At 41.9% G+C, this 22,062-nt stretch overlaps 4 protein-coding genes and 1 pseudogene across 4 annotated transcripts; 3 read left to right on the forward strand and 2 right to left on the reverse strand.

Annotated features, from left to right (window-relative positions):
- The first annotated feature begins 293 nt into the window (after window positions 1-293).
- Window positions 294-1,145, forward strand: LOC145500832 (gamma-aminobutyric acid type B receptor subunit 2-like). The gene is made up of 2 exons (XM_081480370.1): window positions 294-474; window positions 727-1,145. Exons 1-2 carry the CDS (start codon window positions 352-354, stop codon window positions 847-849), a joined length of 246 nt encoding a protein of 81 aa, XP_081336496.1. The 5' UTR covers window positions 294-351; the 3' UTR covers window positions 850-1,145.
- A 53-nt stretch (window positions 1,146-1,198) lies between these two features.
- On the forward strand, window positions 1,199-4,789 carry LOC145500126 (gamma-aminobutyric acid type B receptor subunit 2-like). Its single transcript, XM_081479611.1, has 5 exons — window positions 1,199-1,267; window positions 1,600-1,722; window positions 2,424-2,780; window positions 3,089-3,209; window positions 3,449-4,789. Exons 1-5 carry the CDS (start codon window positions 1,199-1,201, stop codon window positions 3,520-3,522), a joined length of 744 nt encoding a protein of 247 aa, XP_081335737.1. The 3' UTR covers window positions 3,523-4,789.
- Window positions 4,790-14,263: 9,474 nt separating this feature from the next.
- LOC145500788 (kinesin-like protein KIF17) lies at window positions 14,264-15,899 on the reverse strand (annotated as a pseudogene).
- A 2,790-nt stretch (window positions 15,900-18,689) lies between these two features.
- On the reverse strand, window positions 18,690-19,715 carry LOC145500797 (uncharacterized). Its single transcript, XM_081480334.1, has one exon. The coding sequence runs from the start codon at window positions 19,701-19,703 to the stop codon at window positions 18,690-18,692; it is 1,014 nt and encodes a 337-aa protein (XP_081336460.1). The 5' UTR covers window positions 19,704-19,715.
- A 153-nt stretch (window positions 19,716-19,868) lies between these two features.
- On the forward strand, window positions 19,869-20,801 carry LOC145500803 (uncharacterized). The gene has a single exon (XM_081480342.1). The coding sequence runs from the start codon at window positions 19,869-19,871 to the stop codon at window positions 20,799-20,801; it is 933 nt and encodes a 310-aa protein (XP_081336468.1).
- Window positions 20,802-22,062: the final 1,261 nt, after the last annotated feature.

Genomic DNA, 22,062 nt, shown 5'->3' on the forward strand with positions numbered 1-22,062 from the left:
GTTCTTTGGGTTTCCTGCATTTTAACATCAGCAATGGAAAGAGTAGGTAAGACATTTACCGCGGAGACATTCTGATATATGCACAATAAGAGAAACTGATTTGTTCAGAAGAGATTTCCAAATATTGAAAACCAGTGACATAAAACGCCTGCTCATGGAACATTTCGAAGAAAATACGTGGCAAAATCACTATCGATATTTTCTGCTAGAAGCTAGAGACAAAGTAAACTCTCAATTCATTGTTTAGCTATTGTCTGTCCAATACATCGGAAACCAGCTAATAGCAGAACAATTTCAGTCTTCGTCCACGAAAAAATCTGTTTTTTTTTTCCTCTTTGCAGAATCATTAAGATGTCATCACCAAATCTCAATAATATTATTATTCTGGGATGTGTGCTTTGTTACACCTCAGTCGTTTTGCTTGGTTTAGATGCGAGGATGCTTTCTTCAGATGAATACGGAAGCAATTGCAATGTAAGATTTAACTTTTTGTCGTTTGTTTTAAAGAAGCTTCCAAATGACTATCGGCGAACTAAAGCCAAAAAGCACCTGGCCAATCATAGAAAACTCAACAATTTGTGTCTTAACACGTACCCGCCACTGCGTTTTGCTCAGCGAAACTTGCGTGTAAGACGAAGAAAGGCCTGATTTTGCACACGTATGAAATGCGGGACGGAGAACTCCTAAGCTATCTTACATAACGTTAACACATAATTTCGTCAACAGGCTCGAGCTGCAGTGCTTTCTATTGGATTTTCCTTATCATTTGGTGCCATGTTCAGCAAAACCTGGCGAGTGCACAAGATATTCACAGCTACCACGACCAACACAAAACTGGTGAGATTGTGAACTATAGGGACACACTCACTTGGTAAAGGCTATATAGTTTAATTTCATTAACACACACGGCAACAACTTAAGCGGGAGAGGACACCAAAACATATGCATACGCATGTTCTTGCTTGATTTCTATCCGAAATCAGCCTTATAAATAGTGTGTCGAGTTTATTAGCGTAGTTAATTAACATTCGGTGCGTGCGAATACCCTGCGTGGTGTGATTGTACATATAAATTTAAGTCGTCCGTAATTTATACGTGTGTCAGTTGCATCCGATCTTGGCTGCTATCAAGATGTCTTCGAGGAGTTCAATTAAAGTTATTTAACGTTACAAATAGCTTGGTCGCAGACAATCTGAACATGTCTGTTTACAGTTGGATTAAGCTGAAGCAGGATCATGTAGCGTACTATATAACAACTCTCTATACAGTTTGAATGAGCGACCTGAGTACACCGCGGTAGCATCTTAAACCTCTAGACAGGAGCACATGTCGCTCCTGTCAATAAGTCCTGTCTCATAAACAGTAAAGATCTGTTTGAAAAATTCCGATTTAAAATGTATGTTTGTTCTCAAGTAAATGCTTCGTATCTGGAACCGTGAACGCCGGAGATCACTGTTTTCATCTAACCTCGACCAGGTGTTAAAGAGGGATGGTGTATATTCGAAGCCAACCTTTCACTCAAGAGCATACGGTATCAAAATTTCGGCAGTAGAAGGTGTGGAAGTGTCCATGACATCTTGCCTTTTATGTTTATCTCAGGCCATCAAGGATCTTCACCTGCTTGGTATTGTGGCAGGTTTGCTAGCTGTTGATGTGGTGTTCTTGTCATACTGGATTGCCACTGATCCGCTCCAAGCCGATATACTGACATTTAAACATATGGTGAGACATTTACAATCCTCTTTACTTACTTTAATATCTGCAAAATCGCCTTTTGAATCATTGAATGTTCCAAATTAAAGAGACTCCATCAAAACAACTTCTCTTTTCTCGACACACGCGTTTTATGCTTCTCGTATTTACACGGCGCACTAAATGTTACACATATTGTGTGTCTTAAACGTAATATATATTCGTCTTAAACAAATACGAGCGGAGCCATTCTAGTTTCTATGAGGGCTAGAATATCTTACGTTTTCAAATATTTTCGCTTGCGCACGATTGGTTTAAACACGTCACATGACTTAATAGCTAAAACTGTGGAATATCCGAGAAAAATTCAACAAATTTCTAAACCGCGCGTGTTGCGAAAAAAATATTTGAAGGATAATACATACAATAGCCTCCATTTGGCACAGAAATATGCTCGGATATTTGTCCTTGGACATTATCTCTTCCTGAAAGCTCACAGTTTTCCTCGAGTGCTATCTACGCTCTCGGAAAAATGTTTGCCTCTCGGAACAGATACTGTCCGCGGACAAATATCCGAGCATATTTCCGCGCTAAAGGGAGATTATTGTTTATCTAAGTCAATGTCATAAAGGAAGAGAACGCATTAAAAACGTTTCCGATAGTTTTAGATCGCGCTTGTTACGACACTCAAAATATCTTTAAAGCCGCTCTATGCAAAATAGCTATAATCTTGGATTATCTATCTGCAGATCCGAAAGAGCGAGGACATTATTATCATCCCTGTGTTATACCAGTGCACGTGTCAATACAAAACGTACTTCCTAGCCGTTTTATTCGCCTACAAAGGCATCCTTCTGCTATTTGGTCTGTTCTTGGCTTGGGAGACACGTAATGTTAGCATTCCTGCTCTGAATGACTCCAGGTACATCGGGATGTCGGTTTATAATGTGGCCGTGTTGTCCATCATTGGTGCTATTGTAGCTTTTGCTATGGATGGCTCCGTGAATTATGAAGCTCTATATGCCATTACGTCATTGTGTCTGATCGTGTGCACCAGCGTTACTCTCTTACTCGTGTTTGTGCCAAAGGTAAGAATTTAGTTCAGTTCTGGCCCTCTCTCTTTCACGCAACGCTGAAGCATATTTTTGCGTGACAGAGAGAGAGATCCAAAACTGGACTAGCAAGGATTAAATCTGAAAGTTAGCCACAAAATAAGAACAACACCTCGGGTAAATTAAATGTTCCATCTTTTGGTACAACAGAAGAATCGCTGTTTATTTTTTTGTGATTGTCTGTGAAAAGAGCACGATTAAAAGATGAAAGATTACTTAGCTAACAAAATATAAAACTTCATTCGATGTTCTGTTTTTTTTTTCTTTTTTTTTTTTACTTTTAGATTTACCAGTTTAACAAGAGGGACGAGGCAGTGAATGCCTGTGTTAACCTCGACCTAATAGAGGGGCAGATTTCATCCTGTAAAGCAACACAAACTGATTGGGATATCCCAGAAAGTGCAGGTAAAAAAACAAAACTCTGACCAGCAATGAGATTTTGCCTTAATTTACTCTCTTCTTAGCGTAGGCTCACCGCAAACCCCCATGATACAAATATTGCCCCAAAATATCGATTACTTCTAGCAATGAGCGAGGATGAGTGGAAATTGGTGGTGGTATAAATGAAGGTTGGTGGAGATAAAGATGCCTGAGAGACTTCCGAAATTTCTAATCGAATCGAAATATTTTTGTTTCTTCGCTAGGAGCCGAGCCTATGACTTTCCAGGCAACAGTGCATTGTTCTACCACTGAGTTACAGCATATTCACGGAGAGTAGGCCTTTGAACAATAAAATAAAAAATAGTGATAGCGTAGGGGTAATGAACGTAACGTCTTATCATATAAAAAAGATCTGACTGTAAGCTTAACCGGCCATTCTATTTTACATCTGCCAACCCAACTTGGCATCCTCACCCTCCCTTTTAGGGATTCCTGGAAACCCCTTTCGTAGAAAGAATAGCAAAAATCCCATTTCCGCATGAAAAACCAGGCCATTGCATTGGAAAACCCTCGAGAACGCCAAAGTTCTAAGAAGAAAACCATCATCAGCTTCTAAATTAAGCAATACCCCCGCGGACTTGCAATAATACATTACATCACATTTCGTCATGAGGGATTTCCAGGGTGCAGTGCAGATTTAAACTGAAATGACCATAGCTTGAAGCGACTAGAGCCATATTGTTACTCCATCAGGATGCTAGTACCACATTGGCCGAGGTAAACCCGCAGTATGTCTGTCAAATATAACCATGAAAACTTGTCGGTACCCATTTCCCATTTATGCTTTTTGAGATTTTGAGGCGATTTTAGAGGTTAGAATGCCTTCTTTCCCTCTAACTTGTAGTAATTCATGAATTACTCTAGTTACCCAAGTTAGCAATTAGCCAATCAGAAGCCATGACTACTGTCCTGGTTTCCTGCGATATCCAGTCATTCAGTTGACCTAATATCAACAGGCGTCTGGCCGTATTTGGTCTGTTGAATTCATGATCGAACTTCTATGGCACGCTTTGCTAGCACATCAGGTTCCTTTGGCCTCGCCATTTTATAATTAAATCTTACCTACCCCAATTTGGAATCACTCCCCCAGACGATATCAAGTCACTGACCTGATATGATCGGATAGGTATTTACAAGTATCGCCAAATTCTAGTACGGTGAATACCTAGTCGTTTCTTTCCAGTACGCGTCGGCGGCATACATCAGTATCGATTACATTAGTATTGAATTGTATGGAGAAGCAACCATTGGGGCCTATGTCGATGACCGTTGAATAGTGGCAAGGGTTTTTCCAAAATCAGCAAGTGACACTTTCCATTTGTAATTCAATATCCCGCAATTGTTTTCGGCTGATGAGAGACTGAAAACTGGTAAATTTGGCAAATGGTGAGGAAATTTCCGCCGTTCCGTTCCGAACGGAAAAAGAGAACTACCTCTAGAGGTAGTCTATAATTTTAGAATGGATTTTCCGTAAAATTACTGTTCCATTTGACTGTCGACCAAAAATTTCAGGCTTTTTTGGCGAAATGGTAAGCACCCTGTATTTCGATAAGTGTGAGAACGAGTAATGAAAATAAATAATGTGATATCAGTTGTTGATGAGAGTCAACGCGTCAAGTGACTGAATATGGCCCAGCCAAAAACCGGAAATATCCGATCGAGTGATATTCTCCAATTTGGAAAAGATCCCACGTGTTGCGAAAAATATTTGAAGGATAATAATCACAACAGCTTCTATTTGACTTTAAATATATTCTCGGATATTTGTGCTTGAACATTATCTGTTCCTGAAAGCTCACAGTTTTCCTTGACTGAGCTTCGCTCTCGGAAACTGTTAGACTGTTCGCAGCCCTCTGTTTTCTCGTATTTTTATTCTATCGTTGATAGCGAGGCTGTGAACAGTCTGTAATGAACACCATATCGAGGCTTCTCTAATTAAGTGAGTAATCTTAACTCTTTCTAATTCGGCCTTTCAACAGTCGCTGTGAACCTGACGTTACAGTAAAACATCGTGGCTTGTTCTAAATTCGTCATCGGTATTTCGTGACAAACAATGAGCATCGCATCCGCACCTGAAGATCTGGCGTCGTTTCTTGACGAAGACACTGATGAAGACCGAGAAAATGTCGTGCCCATTGCCCAGTCAGAACTCAATGTCAAAATTTCAAAGCGAAAACAGAAGTTCTCAGAGAAGGGAAAGAGCTTTCTAAAGGAATTGAGAGCAAAAAGAAAAGAAACAGCTTTCCGAAATCTTAAAAGAAAATTAGATCACATTAAGAAACTACGTGAGGATCCCCAAACGGAATTAGAAGTATTGGAAGTCGAACGCAATGAATTAGATTCTCTAAAAGATGTCTTTAATCAAGCGTGCTACACATACGAAAGTCTGCTGGATAGTCCCGCAGAAAAGGAAGAATCCTATCAGTGGTATGACGTTAGAGATCGAGAATTTACTGAACAAAGAATGAAGCTTTGTGAACAAATCCAGCGCCTTGAAAAAGGATCGCTTTTCACCAAATCTAGCGCCTCGTCGAGCCATAGATCAAAAGTAAGATCCAAGTCATCTAAAGGGTCGACTAGGTCCTCTTCGCGTTCCGTTTCACAAGCTAGAGCGGACGCCGCAGCAAAGGCAGCTAAAGTCAAAATAGAAATGGAATTTCTGGAAAAGGAAAATGAACTCAGGCGCATTCAACTAGAAAAGGAGTATGCGCTCGCAAAGGCAGAAGAAAGTGCGTTCAAAGAAATTCTAGATGAAGAATATAAATTAAACACGCAAACAAAACAGGAAATTAAACTCGAGGACAAGGAGATAAGCCCCCAACAACCAACAGCCGTCACGACAAGAATTGCAAAACAGGAAATGAACACCAACAACCCTCCTTTTGTGCCTAACACGATTCCAGACAACTTTGGCCAGCAACCAGCAAACAATATACAGAACTTTGAACCATCATCTAGTATAAGTTTCGCCCTTAACCAACTGGTCAACCTTCAAGCCCAACAAACGCAATTAAGCTCAGCGCTAATCAATCAACAAAGGACCTTTCACCTCCCCGTTAAGGAGCCTCCGACATTTTCCGGCAACTCATTCGAATATCTGGCTTTCGTGACCGCATTTGATAGTATTATCGCCGCCAACGTCCCCGCTGATAAGGACAAATTGTTCTTCTTAGAAAAATACACGATCGGCAAGGCCAACGAGGTGGTTAAAGGTTTCCTAGCGACAAACTCTGAAACCGCATACAGCGAAGCCCGGAAACTGCTCGATCAGCGTTTTGGAAACCCTGTGGTGGTAGCCGAAGACTACAAAAAGAAACTTAGAGGTTGGCGACAGATCAGTGATGGTGATAGTAAAGGACTGGAGGAATTCTCTGACTTTTTGGTACGCTGTGAAGAGGCTATGAAGACTATGAAATCTATGTCGGAGCTGGATTCCACTCAGATCCTACAGTCGATCTCCGCCAAGTTGCCGTCGTACTCGGGCGTCAAGTGGTGTAGGTCCGCTCATGAAACTCAGGTAAAGGGAAAGAGACTCGTGGGTTTTACGGACTTTGTCAAGTTTGTCAAACAAGAAGCCGAAGTAGCAAACGACCCGATCTTTTCTCCAGACGTACTTAAGAGAGAAAGGAAAAGGAACGGCCCGGCTAGAGACAACACCCGTGGCACAAGGTCGAGGTATCAAGGTGGAATCAATCCAAGTCAATCATTGGTCACTTCTACCACTCCAGTAGGCCATTCTGAACAGACACAATCAGCAGCCACATCGGAGCGCGAACAGTCCTGCCCAGCCTGCAATGGCAAACATACAATAGTGAAGTGCAGCAATTTCACCAAGGCTACTGCAGACAAGAGGTTGGATCTCATCATCGAGAAACGCCTATGCTTCAGATGCTTCAGAGCGGGTCACGTTTCCACTGACTGCACATCCAAGCAAACCTGTGGTGAGTGCGGAAAGCATCACAACGCCTTGCTACACGGAGCGACTCTAAAGTCAAAGACACACAGCGAGCAAACTCCGCCAAGCGCTCAGTCGTCACGCAATCCACCCCAACCCTTGCAACCAGACCACGCTGCCGAGTCCGCTCACTCAAACGCTGCCAGCGTCTCCCACAGTTCTGTCGGTACATTGAACGCCATCATCATGTGTCGAATCGTGCCTGTAGTCCTGTACCATAAGGATAATCCCAGTAAAGAAATTAAAACGTACGCACTCTTGGATGACGCTAGTGACACGACGTTCGTGACAAATAAGGTAAAGAGCGAGCTTGGAGTTGGGGGAGTCGACACAAGTCTCAATTTAAGCATAATGCACAGCCGCAAAGTAATCCCTGTATCCCGTATCGACGGATTGATAGTGGAGCGCCCCGACAGACGCGCGCAGGTCGAACTCCCTAAGGCGTATGCAAGAGACATAATCCCATCCAGAAAGGAACAAATCCCAACCCCAGCAGCAGCAGACAAGTGGCAACACCTGAAGAAAATAAGGGACAAAATACCTCCGCTAGACGAAAACCTCGACGTTGGAATACTGATCGGATCCAACTGCCCGAAGGCGATTAAACCAAAGGAAGTGATAACTGGTAAAAGCGAAGATCCATACGCAGTCCGAACACTCATTGGTTGGTGCATAGTCGGACCGGCCAGTCTTTCAGAGACCCCCCTAGACGAAGACGGTGTAGCAACGTGCAACAGGATTATAGCACATGAGAACACGCCTGAAACAAGCCACGTTAGTTTCATCCTGGAAGACAAGACAAAGGAGGTTCTAAAGCCCTGCTATGTAAATCAAATGTTTGAGATGGACTTTGCGGAAAATAAGCACATGGCTCAACAAAGTCTCTCCAAGGAAGACAAGAGGTTTCTAAACATCGCAGAGACGCGCATACACAGACGTGACGACGGCCACTACGAACTTCCACTCCCGTTGAAGGAAAGCTTCAAAGGTCTCCCTAACAACAGAGATGACGCTGTCCGACGCATGTACCACCTCAAGAAACGGTTTACGTCACCGAGTAACAAAGAATACAAAGAAGAGTACATGAAGTTCATGGGAGACATGATTGAAAACGGCTACGCCGAAAGGGTTCCGAGTGATGCTGAGGCGAAGTCCGGCATGACCTTTTACATTAATCATCACGGTACAAGACATCCGAAGAAAAAGAAGTTAAGAATAGTCTTTAATTGCAGCCAAGAATACAATGGGGAATCCCTGAACAAGAATCTGTTGCAAGGTCCTCTACTGACCAACAACCTTACTGGTGTCTTGTTGAGATTCCGACAAGAGCCCGTTGCCGTGACATGTGACATTGAGGGCATGTTCCATCAAGTCCACGTCAATCCCGAGCACCGTGACCTGCTTCGCTTCCTCTGGTGGGAGGAGAATGATCTTTCTAAAGATCCTGTAGACTATCGCATGACAGTCCACCTGTTCGGCGCGACGTCATCACCAAGCTGCGCCAACTTTGCACTCAAGCAAACCGCGAATGACTTTGAGGGAGAATACGGTGAACAAGCAGCCAACTTCGTGCGAAACGATTTCTATGTGGATGACGGCTTGAAGTCAGTCGCTACAGCAGCGTCAGCAGTAGAATTGGTGAAAAATGTAAAAGCCATGTGCCACCAAGGAGGATTCAATCTTCACAAGTTCTTGTCCAACAGCAAAGAGGTAATCAAGAACATCCCCGAGCGTGACAGGGCAGAGGGAGTTAAAGAGATAGACCTAGACCTGGACGCACTTCCCTTAGAACGCACACTAGGAGTTCAATGGCGCGTCGAATCTGACAGCTTCGAATTCAGCGTCGTCCTGCAAGACAAACCATGCACGAGACGAGGTATCCTGTCGACCCCGTAGGCTCTATATATGACCCTATAGGTTTTGTAGCCCCCCTGATGCTTCAAGGAAAGTCAATACTGCAAGAGTTATGCAGTCTCCATTTGGACTGGGACGATCCAATACCAGAAGACACGAAGATGAGATGGGAGAAATGGAGAATGGAACTGATGAAACTACAGAGCGTCACGATTCCTCGGTGTTACAAGCCTAAAGATTTCGGTCAAGTCGTCAGAGCAGAGCTGCACCATTTCAGTGACGCAAGCGTCCGGGGCTATGGCCAGTGTAGCTATTTACGTCTCGTAGATGATGCAAACAAGGTCCACTGCGCTTTCGTGATGGGAAAATCGCGAGTAGCTCCTCTGAAACCTGTAACCATCCCGAGACTCGAGCTAACCGCCGCTGTTTGTTCCGTACGGATAAGTCAACAGATTCATCGTGAGCTAGAATACCGGATCGATGAGGACTTCTTCTGGACGGACAGCAAAGTTGTACTTGGGTACATAAGCAATGAAAACAGACGTTTTCATGTATTCGTCTTTAACAGAGTACAAGAGATACAAGACAGTACCCATAGAAGCCAATGGCGGTATGTTAACACTAAACAGAACCCAGCAGATGAAGCGTCACGTGGAATGAAGACCGATGAGCTCCGAGATTCGCGGTGGATTCTGGGACCAGAGATGTTATGGAAGGAAGAAGGCGAATGGCTGAACGATGACGAACAAGAACGTAACTTGAAGTACGACGACCCAGAGGTCAAGAAATCCGTCGCCATGGCATCATCCTCAGTCGACCAAAGAAAGGCCACCCTAGAAGAGAGAATCGAGCGTTTTTCTGATTGGTACCGAGCCCGGCGAGCAGTAGCACTCTGTTCGAAGGACATCCAGAAACTAAGGAAACGCGTGAACAAAGAACCAAGCGAAGCGGTCCAAGTGTCAGCTGAAGATTTGGAGGAGGCCGGAAGGTCAATCATTCACGCCGCGCAGTCTAAGGCCTTTCAAGGCGAGTTTAAGTTACCTGCAAGGGAAGCAGAAGAACAGGGATCCTTCCCGAAGCAGAAAACTGCGAAGTTACGCTGTTCAATCAACAAGTTAGATCCGTTCATCGATGAATACGGAGTCCTACGCGTTGGCGGCCGCCTCAAGCATGCAGATCTCTCAGACAAGGTGAAGCAACGAGATTCGATCCCGCGGTTTTTGGATCATTGGAGGCTCGTCCGCTGTGAGCAACGTCATTGCTTCCTGTGTGACATGTAGGAAGCTGCGAGGTGCCGTTATTGAGCAGAAGATGTCTGACCTTCCCGAGGACCGACTAGAAAGCTGCCCACCCTTCACATATTGCGGCGTAGACTACTTTGGCCCATTCACGATTAAAGAAGGGCGCAAGGAGCTAAAACGCTATGGAGTCCTATTCACTTGTATGTCGTCAAGAGCTATCCATCTGGAGACTGCAGCCTCGCTGGACACAGACTCCTTCATAAACGCGTTGAGACGCTACCTAAGTCGTAGAGGCCCAGTGAGACAGCTAAGAAGCGACAATGGAACAAATTTCGTAGGAGCTCGTCGAGAACTCAAAGAAGCTTTAGAAGAAATGAATGATAGCCGTATTAAGGAAGAACTCCTTAAGTCACAGTGTGACTGGATCAAATTCGAGATGAACGTTCCAGCCGCAAGCCACATGGGCGGAGTATGGGAGAGGCAAATAAGGACGGTGCGCTCAATCCTATCCTCACTTCTCTCTAACAATGGTACACAGCTGGATGATGAGTCCCTGAGGACGCTAATGTGCGAGGCGGAAGCGATAGTCAACAGCCGCCCCCTCACCACCAATCACCTTTCAGACCCAGATTCGCCAGAACCGCTAACCCCTAATCACTTGCTGACAATGAAATCTAAGGTTCTACTCTCACCACCCGGAAAATTCGAGCCAGCTGACATGTACACCCGCAAACGCTGGAGACGTGTGCAACACCTCGTCAACGAATTCTGGACCCGCTGGCGAAAAGAGTATTTACTAAGTCTTCAGGAACGACAGAAGTGGACGCGGCCTCGTCGAAATCTACGTGTCGGCGATGTTGTGATGGTTAAGGACACCAACCTTCCACGGAATGCATGGCAACCCGCCCGCGTCGCCACGGTCTACCCAAGCCAGGATGGTCAAGTCCGCAAAGTTCAAGTGGCTCTACCAGATGCCTGCCTGGACAAGAAAGGAAGGAGGTCAGGACCCATACGGTATCTGGAGAGACCGGTACAGAAACTGGTACTTCTTGTGCCATCCCCTGAGTAAAGACCGGAGTAGTCCCGGCCGAGGAGCCTGCTGCCAACCATGAACTGTGACATTAATTTTCATGATAAATATAGCTTATGAACATTGTAGACATTGAACATTAGTTAGTTACATAAACAGCGATTAGTGAAATATCTGGATATTTCAGGGGAGCCATGTAATGAACACCATATCGAGGCTTCTCTAATTAAGTGAGTAATCTTAACTCTTTCTAATTCGGCCTTTCAACAGTCGCTGTGAACCTGACGTTACACAGTCTATAGAAAACTGTTTGTTTCTCGAAACAGATAATGTCCACAGACGAATATCATCCGTGAATATTTTCGCGCCAAATGATCATGATGTTTTATAAATATCAGGGATGTTTCCTTTACCGTCTTTATCTACATTTCTAATTTAACTTTATACGCAAGTTAAATTGGTGATTCTTGGTAAATTTGACTGATGAAGACTTCGAGATCAGTAGTCTCACGGGCGGCTAGATTTAATTTAGAGAATAGTCTTGCCGTTCTTGATAATTAAATTTTGAATAAAGGATTAGGTGTGGTTCATCTCTGGCCCGATAGGTCAATTCTTATGAGAAAATTCTTTGTTTTATCCGTTGATGTTTTAAGTTAATTTAACTGTAACTTACTTTTAACATGACACCATAACGTCCCATACCTAAATGTTAATTAAGTAAAAGTGAGTTTCTTTAGAGCGGTTTTCGTTTGAGCGTCGAAAAGTAATTGGTTTTGCGTCAGCTACGCTGTGCAATTGGCTGTAAAAACTCGCGCCACTTTTTCATCCAATCAGATGAAATCAAAACCAATCGTGACTCGTTCGCACGCGTTTTCCCGCGCTTTGCGTCAGCTACATGTAATTACTTTGGGCTTTGATTGGTTCACTGGATTGTCTGCGTATTTTGTGATTGGCCAGAGTGATTACTTTGGTTTTGATTAACGAAAACCGCTTCGATGAAATAATATTTTCATCAAAATATCTTCTCTAGTAGGCCAGTTTACTTTTATTAAGTTGAAATTAATGTAAGTAAATGGTTGTAAGACTGTCGCGAGGTTGAAGCATACATATATGAATACCGCTTGTAACGCTGTGATTGTTTAGAAGAAAGAAACTTAATTATAAGATAGGAGGTGTGAAAGAAGGGAAGCAGATAAAAAGAGTGGAAGGGGCATTAGAGAGCTTTTCAAGTAAGTGTCCATACAGAGAAAAAACTGAACACAAAGTAAACCTGTTATAGTAGAAGTCACCTTTAGTTTTCGACTTAATTCTGACTAGAAAATAGCCTCAGTTTTTTCTAAACCAATCAGTATTAACATTGTAAAGCTAGACCAAAGCCATAACGGATTACTGTCGGCACTCAAGTGAAAACCACTCTGGCCCAGAACTAACATGCAGGAGATGTCTAAGGGCTGTAAAGTAAAAGAACGATATTAAATAAGTCTTAAAGTTCAACTGAGTTGTGTTTTGACAACTGGAAAGCCTCCACCGAGTGAGTGGAGATCCCTATCCTCCAAACGCAGTAACCCTGGCAAGCGCCTGAAACATGCATTATCGCTCAATTAACAGGCCATTACAGTTTCAGGAGCGGGGTGCATGGAGCGGGAGGGGGAATGTAGATATTTTTGGTAAAGTGTGGTAATGGTGATACATTCGGCAATTTATAAGAGCTGGAAAATAAAGTGAGAGCTCAGCAGGATGTTTTCTCTGGCTAAAAGAAAATACCAGGACATATATCCCAAGTTTATTTGCAAGATTTTTTTTTCTGGTTCATCAACTACTTGCATGGTATTTAGGGGGATCGCTTTGCTTTGCAGCGAAAATTTGGAATTATAACGAATGCACACACAATCTTTATTTGTGTAAACCATCAGAATATTACATATATTACTCTAGACGAAAGCACGACCTAAGAATTGTGCCCTATTGAACTTATGGGATTTAGAGTACATATGAGAACAAAATAAATGTAGTCAAAGGGTTGCTGATGATACAGCAGAGGTTGCCTGATAAATTCAAAGTACAAATGCGGCTTGATGGCATAGCCGCAACTGTACTAAAAAGGTCAAATGAATTCGCCCCCAAACTCACAAGCTTTCACTTCACAACTATCTAAGTTAATCTGATCGGAAAACGGCAGTTGTAGCATTTGAGAAATTCACTGCGTCGAGTCAAAAAAACATTGAATTTTTTTTCAAAAGCTCTAAAACAATGAACTGTACAAGTATGGAGACAAGGGACCTAAAGGACATGAATGAAGCAAAATAGTTTTTAGATTACGATTAAGAGCCAGAAGCGCAAAACATTGTGTCACAGACTTCTTATTATTCTTGGGTTCAACTTTTAAACGCGCTGCTTCATCTACAATAGAGGCATTACGTTTTTCTTTTTTTTTCAAAATTGACTGAAATCTAAAAAAACACCAAAGTCATGACCATTCAACACAGGTGAAATTATTATACATAATTTACAACTTCTTTGAATGTACAATCCCGTCAACCATGTTACGTGTTCATCTGCATCTGTGATAGCAGGACTGCCGCATACCATAGATAATTTACTCTGTAAGTGCACGCACTCGGAATTATATTAATTCACTAGGAACGGTACACTGAAATACACTCATAACTAGCTACATGTATATAAATTAGATTTTGCGCACAAGTTTTTGATTCCTTGTCGAATCTTAACTCTAACATAATAGCTTACTTGACATTTGAGGACGGACGCGGATCAAGATCTATTTCTTGGTAAAATCTGTCGGCTCTGATTCGATCCAATGTGACAAAACCAATTCAAGAAGGGGCATTACAATGTTTATGACTGACTTCATGTATGCATCACGCCGAGCTTTATAGCGCTTCCTTCCATTTGCTCTTTATGCGTCTACGAAACGGCGAGGCTAAGAATCAAATTCAACAAAACACAAGACAACAAAGATCTACCTAAACGTTACTATTTAACAATTAGACCCGTAGCCCTTGAGGGCTACGGGTCAATGGCCCATGAGGCGAAGCCGAATGGGCTATTGACCCGTGGCCCTTGAGGGCGAAGGGTCTAATTGTTTTAGTATCACCCAACTAGTCGGACAGAAAAGGCAATAATAAAGTTAGCAAATGCAAGTTGAAGAAACATTTATTTGGGAATAAAACGAAAGAAAGCGTCACGCTCGATTGCGCCAATTTCGCTACTCGAGGACTATTACTAATAGTCCTCTAGTAGCGTAGCCAATCAAAATGCAGGATTTGCATTAGTCCACCAGTTGGGTAATACTAAAAGTAATTATCACCCACGACGCGCGCGATTATTTTCAAACCTCCTAACCATTACTTAGCATTGTTTTATGACCAGACGTCTCTCTTTCTTTCGCCTAAATTCTTGTGCTTCTTTTTCTTCTTTTCCCTTTCCCCCGGCATGTGTAGTGATCCCAATCTAACCGGTCTTCCCATAGCGGGCATCCCGCCAATACCACCTCCGTTCCCCGGGGGAACATTGTTGTTCAACGTTCCGCTCGATCCCCCGGTAACCGGAAATCCGAGCTGTGGACGCGTTTAACCCGAGGGAGATGACTCTCGCTTGTCGCATCGTTCAAATTTGGCGTTCTCAGCTAATAACCGGTCAGCTCTTTTAGGTTTAAAATGACTTGACGCGTAATCTTCATGAGAGCTCCGCGACAAATGCTGAAGAAAACGATCCTCGCTTGGCTCCTCAGGATACCCCCCTAAGGGTCCATTGACAACTTGTCCCTGGTTATTGACCTAGGGTCTGTTAACAGGCGATTTCAAGCCCCGGGGTGGGGTGCTTCCACCCGGCATAATCCCAGGGGTAGGAAGCGTTGTATTTGTAATGACTAGCTCAGGGATGTTCCACTTGCCGGCTTCTTCATCCCACGTGCTCTCCGATCGAACCTTATCGATGTTGTAATAATTACAGTCGCTTCGTATACATGGCTGGATCTTGTCCAAAAGCTGTTGTTGAAGCTTGATAATTTGCTCCTGCTTTCGAATCGTTTCTAAGTAATCTTCGCGATCGCGTTCAAATTCAGTCTGCAGATCGTCTATCTCGGATTGTGCGGATTTCAATTTTTCTTCCATCTGGTTAATAACATAATCCTTCACTCTGATCTCATCTTGCAAATTGTCCTAAACTTTGACCATTATACCATCATCGTCCATCTTCTTCGCCGTCTTCGCCAGTTTTTCTCTTTCCGACAAAGCATAGGTCTTCCTCGCCTTTCTTTTCTTTATCAATTTCTGATCATTTTTCTTCTCACCGCCAACAAACTTTTCCTGAAGTTCCCGCAGCCTTTTTATCGACGCATCATTGGGAAGACTTTGACTTAGGAAGTGTACATCTTCCAACCCTGGTATAAAGTTTTTGACCTTTTGAACACCCTTGATAGCCTTGTCTTGTACAGTTTGCAACATGCTCTGATCTTTGCTCGAGATTTACAATTCGCCCTTAAATCCAGGCAATGTTTTGATGCCAAAAATATTTTTGTGGCGTCCATTACAACACTATCAGATAGAATTACTTTGTCCCAGTCATAACTGTCCTTTGGTATTTCACTCTTGGACCACACAACTGACTAAGTCCGCGTCACCCAAGACTGATGTATGACCTCAATGGAAATATAATTCTGGTTCAGTTAATCTACAGATGTCCTTACAATCTGGCAGACCATACATCCTCTGGCCATGAATCCTACTCTGCCTCAACGGATATCCTTGAAAACGTTTCACAAGTACTCAAGGACGAGTTTCCTGTTAAGGCATTTTATAGAACTACACGCTCTAAAGATCTGCTTGACTTCGTTGTCACACATATTGGGCGAGGACAAAACTTTTTAGAACTGGCTGCAGACATCGCTTCGATGAACTTTAAGGCATTTGTACGTAACAACAAAGGAAGGATAGATTCGAACACTTTCTATGAACGTGTAATGTATTCTTTTCTAAGCAATGAACAGCTAATGCACATGGCTCTTTCCTTTTTTTAACAATATCGAATATCGTGGTTTTCAACTCGTTTTTCATTGGGTTTCTAAACCCACCCACCTGACCAGGATAAGATGCTGTGGTTAGGTAAGAGCTGCATGAATAATTAATGAGTTTGGGAATCTAATATTAAAATCCCCTTTCCACTTTTATCACATGTTTTCAGCTGGTTTATCCGCATTTATGCTAACAAAAACTGTAAAGCTTGACGTAAACATAAACCTAGCTGCTGCTACACGCTTCGTTGACAAAAGACATCTTCTAGATCAGCTAAGGTTAGTCAAATATTGGGATTAAACGATGGTATAGGGCCTACTCTGCGACCTAAAGTCGCCGTAACTTTAAGCCACTTTGGGCAATTTAAGGCGATTTTAGGCGACTTAAGGCGATTTTAGGCGACTTAACGCGACTTTAGGCGACTTAAGACGACTTTTAAAGGCGACTTAAGGCGACTTTTAAAGGCGACTTAAGGCGACTTTAGGTGACTTTAGGCGACTTAAGGCGACTTTAGGTCCCAGAGTAGGCCTGGTATAAATTGTAGTAATCAACCGCTTTACTATCGTAGGTCTTGCCGCTAAGTTTTATGGGCGCAAAATTCCAGGACTGACTTTATCTAAAAATGTCTAATGTAAACTTGCTTTAAAATCTCCTTAAAGGAGGCGGCCGAAAAGCAACATACCATATGGAGTATTTTCTTTTTAAATATGCATTTTTGGCTTTAATGGATGTTTTGCAGTTGTAACTAGAAGAATAAATTGAGGCATGTAGAGAAGAAAGAATTGAATTTCTCCTTTGGTGGTATAGTAGACAATGCAAAACCCGAAATGAAATTTTCCTTTTTCCTTTGGTGTAGAAGTTTAGTCGAAGGCATTTCTGAGGTGAGGAAAACTTTCGCCGTTCTTACAAAACATTTTATTTGCCGAAATTTACAGATCCACACGACAGAAAACTTTAATGGATAACTACAAGCCACGACCATAATGAGGATAATAGAATTGGTTTTTCACAATCTTTTAGTGTGGAGGTTGTATGATAGTTTTGGGAAAACTAAATTACTGTTTGGAAAACAGCTCAAAAGGAGTTGTTAGGAAAAAAGCAATTTCCGACTGCTGCGTTTTTTGTCTCAAAGTTCATGAACAGCTGGTTTCAGCGGACCCTAACTTTGAAGATAAAAAGCCAAACTTGTACTTTGCTGAAATAAGTAAGCTGAAACAGCGAACCGACGTTGGCGTAGTTAACGGTCTGCATAAGTACGATACTTTGAGTCGAAGAAAGAAGATAATTTGGCAACGTTTTGTATTATTTTTGAGTAAAGAAGCATGCTACAATTTTGTTAATATTTGATCAAACACCGGTTTAATTTAGGAACAGGAATAAATTATCGAGCTCCTTTTTCTTGTTGTCAAGAAATGATGAGCCGGTCTTTATGAAAAGGAGGGACTGCAACGAGGTTTTCAATGTAGAGGCCTCGGAAATTAGGGTTTTACTTCCTTCGCTATGTCAAAAAGTAAAAATCGATAAAACGGGTGTCTCAGTTTTTTTAAGCTTGTGTTACAGCCGCCCACCCCGAAAAAAGAAATTGGAGAGAGCGGCTCCCTACTTATTTTGCTTTCGCGGTGTTTGTGCGATTAATTGGACAGCTGAAAAGTTTATAACGTCCGGTCCTTTCGCGCTACGGCGTTTTAATTTCAAACTCTTGCCTCTTGCAGTATAAATTTGTTTTCAAATGATTTAGTTTGACAAGAGTACAAACACGGAGTATTTGAGAGGTAGTCAGTTGACATAACGGTCTAATTAAACAGAAATATGGTTAGCATTTAATTGCACCAAGAAAAACGTTGTCAACGTTTTGAACACTATTTTCAGATGGATAAGGAAATTCTTTTCGGCATTTCAAATTATTTGCATAAGTTTGCTAAGTTAATCGTGTTATTGTATATCATATTTGCTGATCTAGGTCTGGTGACAATTTTTTCTGAAGACACTTCGACAGAAGTAACCTATAGTGAATGGAAATTCAAACTTACACTAAAAAGATATTCAGCAGCAACTTCGTATGTTCTATCTTTCTCATATCATCTGTTTTTAAAACATTTGACAATAAAAATAAACGGTAAAAGTTTACGACGTTTCGACCGCTCTTCGGTCATTATCAAGCAAGATGTAAGAAGTAAAATTTGCACAGATGCATATAGCTACAAAGAGGCAAGAATGTCTGAAAATTATTAATGAAGTAAAAATATGTAAAAAGTATGTAAAAGAATTTACAAAGTAGTGCTTAGAACAATAAAAAACATGTAAAACTAATTGATAATAAAAAAAAAAAGATTATTTAAAAGCTTTTGCACGAATAGAGTCAGATTGTACATTGAGACTTGGTCTCAGTTCATGAATAAAAAACATTTCAAAAATAAGACAGTCAAACTTGGTTGTACATTTCTTTAAAATCGAAAAGTTATTAGTAAGATCTTTAGGGGCCAAAGAATGTTCCTCGCGAAAATGTTTTCCAATTGATGACGATGGGTTTTTGTGCTCATCGACGCGTTGGTGCAAGTGCGGGCGCGTAAAACCAACATAACCTGCATCGCACAGGTCACATTTAAAATGGTACACAAGGGGCTGTTGGTTAACGACTGGCGGCTTGACTTCACGTGATTTCAGGTCTCGCTCAATCTTGTGGCTGATAAAAACAGGTTGGATGGTGGTGTTTGTTTTCGTGCTAAGATCTTTCAGTTGCGTGCGAAGAAAATCAGCTGAAGCTTGGCCTTTGAATGGTGGGACAATCCGAACGGGCTCTGAACTGTTGTTGTCAGTCGGTGAAGGAACAGGTTGCTCAGAAACGTTGATGGCAATAAAACGTGTTATGGTTGAATTAATTAAGTCATCTGGGTATTCAAGACGGGAGAACAACAACTTGAGACGATCGCATTCTTCGGAGAAGTAGGTCCAGTTAGAAGAAAGTCGAAACGCACGATCCAGCATAGTTTTCAGTAGGCCGTGTTTATGACGATCGTCAACATGACTCTTGTAGTGTAACAAGAGACCAGAGTTTGTGGGCTTCACATAAACCTTTGTCTCAACGTGGTTGGATTTGTCGAGCAATTGCGTTCCAAGGAAAGGAAGCATGCGGTCATTTTCTATCTCCATTGTGAACTTAATAGAGGAGTGGCAATCGTTCAGAGTCTCCAGAAAGTTGTTGGCTGATGCTTGGTTAGGCATGATGGTCAGTGTGTCGTCGACATACCTTCTGTAGTAGCTGGGCATCTTTCCTTCACGGTCCAGGGTTTCCTCAGTGCTACACATAAAGACATTGGCGAGCAGGGGTCCAAGCGGGGAGCCCATGGCGACACCGTCGGTCTGTTCATAAAGTTGACCGTTAAATAGGAAAAGTTGATCTTTTGTTGCCCCTTCTAGGAGATGGATTAGGTCCTGTTTGCTGAGATTAAGGTGGTGCGTTTGATTAAACCAGTCATTAGCACTGAGGAAACCCTGGATCGAGAAGGAAAGATGCCCAGCTACTACAGAAGGTATGTCGACGACACACTGACCATCATGCCTAACCAAGCATCAGCCAACAACTTTCTGGAGACTCTGAACGATTGCCACTCCTCTATTAAGTTCACAATGGAGATAGAAAATGACCGCATGCTTCCTTTCCTTAGAACGCAATTGCTCGACAAATCCAACCACGTTGAGACAAAGGTTTATGTGAAGCCCACAAACTCTGGTCTCTTGTTACACTACAAGAGTCATGTTGACGATCGTTATAAACGCGGCCTACTAAAAACTATGCTGGATCGTGCGTTTCGACTTTCTTCTAACTGGACCTACTTCTCCGAAGAATGCGATCGTCTCAAGTTGTTGTTCTCCCGTCTTGAATACCCAGATGACTTAATTAATTCAACCATAACACGTTTTATTGCCATCAAAGTTTCTGAGCAACCTGTTCCTTCACCGACTGACAACAACAGTTCAGAGCCCGTTCGCATTGTCCCACCATTCAAAGGCCAAGCTTCAGCTGATTTTCTTCGCACGCAACTGAAAGATCTTAGCACGAAAACAAACACCACCATCCAACCTGTTTTCATCAGCCACAAGATTGAGCGAGACCTGAAATCACGTGAAGTCAAGCCGCCAGTCGTTAACCAACAGTCCCTTGTGTACCATTTTAAATGTGACCTGTGCGATGCAGGTTATGTTGGTTTTACGCGCCCGCACTTGCACCAACGCGTCGATGAGCACAAAAACCCATCGTCATCAATTGGAAAACATTTTCGCGAGGAACATTCTTTGGCCCCTAAAGATCTTACTAATAACTTTTCGATTTTAAAGAAATGTACAACCAAGTTTGACTGTCTTATTTTTGAAATGTTTTTTATTCGTGACCTGAGAAGTCTCAATGTACAATCTGACTCTATTCGTGCAAAAGCTTTTAAATAATCTTTTTTTTTTATATTAATTAGTTTTACATGTTTTTTATTGTTCTAAGCACTACTTTGTAAATTCTTTTACATACTTTTTACATATTTTTACTTCATTAATAATTTTCACACATTCTAACCTCTTTGTAGCTATATATATCTATGCAAATTTTACTTCTTACATCTTGCTTGATAATGACCGAAGAGCGGTCGAAACGTCGTAAACTTTTACCGTTTATTTTTATTGTCAAATGTTTTAAAAAAACCCTTAGTGATAAGCATCTGTTTTTAGAGGTATATACTTTGGGGAAAATGCATTCTCGTTTAAACATTATAAATAATTAAACGAGAAAAAAAAGGCAACAGCGGACTTTTTCCGTGCTTACATAGCCCCAACTAAACACTCGAGGAGTTGTGAGAATTCGAGACAGTTATGCTTCTCGGTTTTCCTCGGCTCTACATTATTCCAACCCTAAGCCCCCACCCCCTCGTGTTCAGACGAGACTGTGTAAACAAGGAAACGGTCCTCTGTTGCTTAAGGTAAAGGTAAGGTAAAGGTAAAATCTTTATTTAGACACTGTATTTCCTTCAGGACTTAACAATATTGAATTAAATTAGTCTAACTACCTAACTAATAAATAACTAATAACTACGATAAGAGAAATGATAAAAAACCTGCCTGGGAGGCCGTGTATAAAAGCAAAATAAAACTTATATAAGACGACCATCAAAATCATAATTCTTCAACTTAGATTCAAATTCATCAAGAGACGGTGACTGACGAATATCCAAGCGTAAATTCCACAATACAGCTCCGCTGTAGGACAGACTTCTATTACAATAATTAGTGCGGGGCTGTGGAATGGCAGGCGAACAGTCACTATCTCTTAAGTTATAGGTTAAAGTATCGGAACGAAGACAAAGTGCGTACTAAGATAGTCCGGAACCATATTATTTACAGTCTTATACATCATTATTGATTTATCAACAAGGCGTTGACGGTCTAGTTTAACCCAGTTTACCATTCGCAACAATTCATCAGTACTACGATCGTAATTTCAAAAAGTTATGACACGTGCAGCACGATTTTATAATTTTTGTAGCTTTTGAGAAAGACTCTTAGAACAGGATCCCCACACCGAGCTGCAGTAATTGAGATGCGATTGGACTAATGAATTGTAGATGGAAAGTAGAGTCTTATATGGGACCGAATACCTAATACGTTTAATGGCCCTAATACCAGAAGCAATCTTTTTAGAAAGCTCGTTGATATGACACTC

Source organism: Orbicella franksi, chromosome 10 (assembly GCF_964199315.1).
Source record: "Orbicella franksi chromosome 10, jaOrbFran1.1, whole genome shotgun sequence".
In the NCBI taxonomy this organism is placed as follows: Eukaryota; Metazoa; Cnidaria; class Anthozoa; order Scleractinia; family Merulinidae; genus Orbicella; species Orbicella franksi.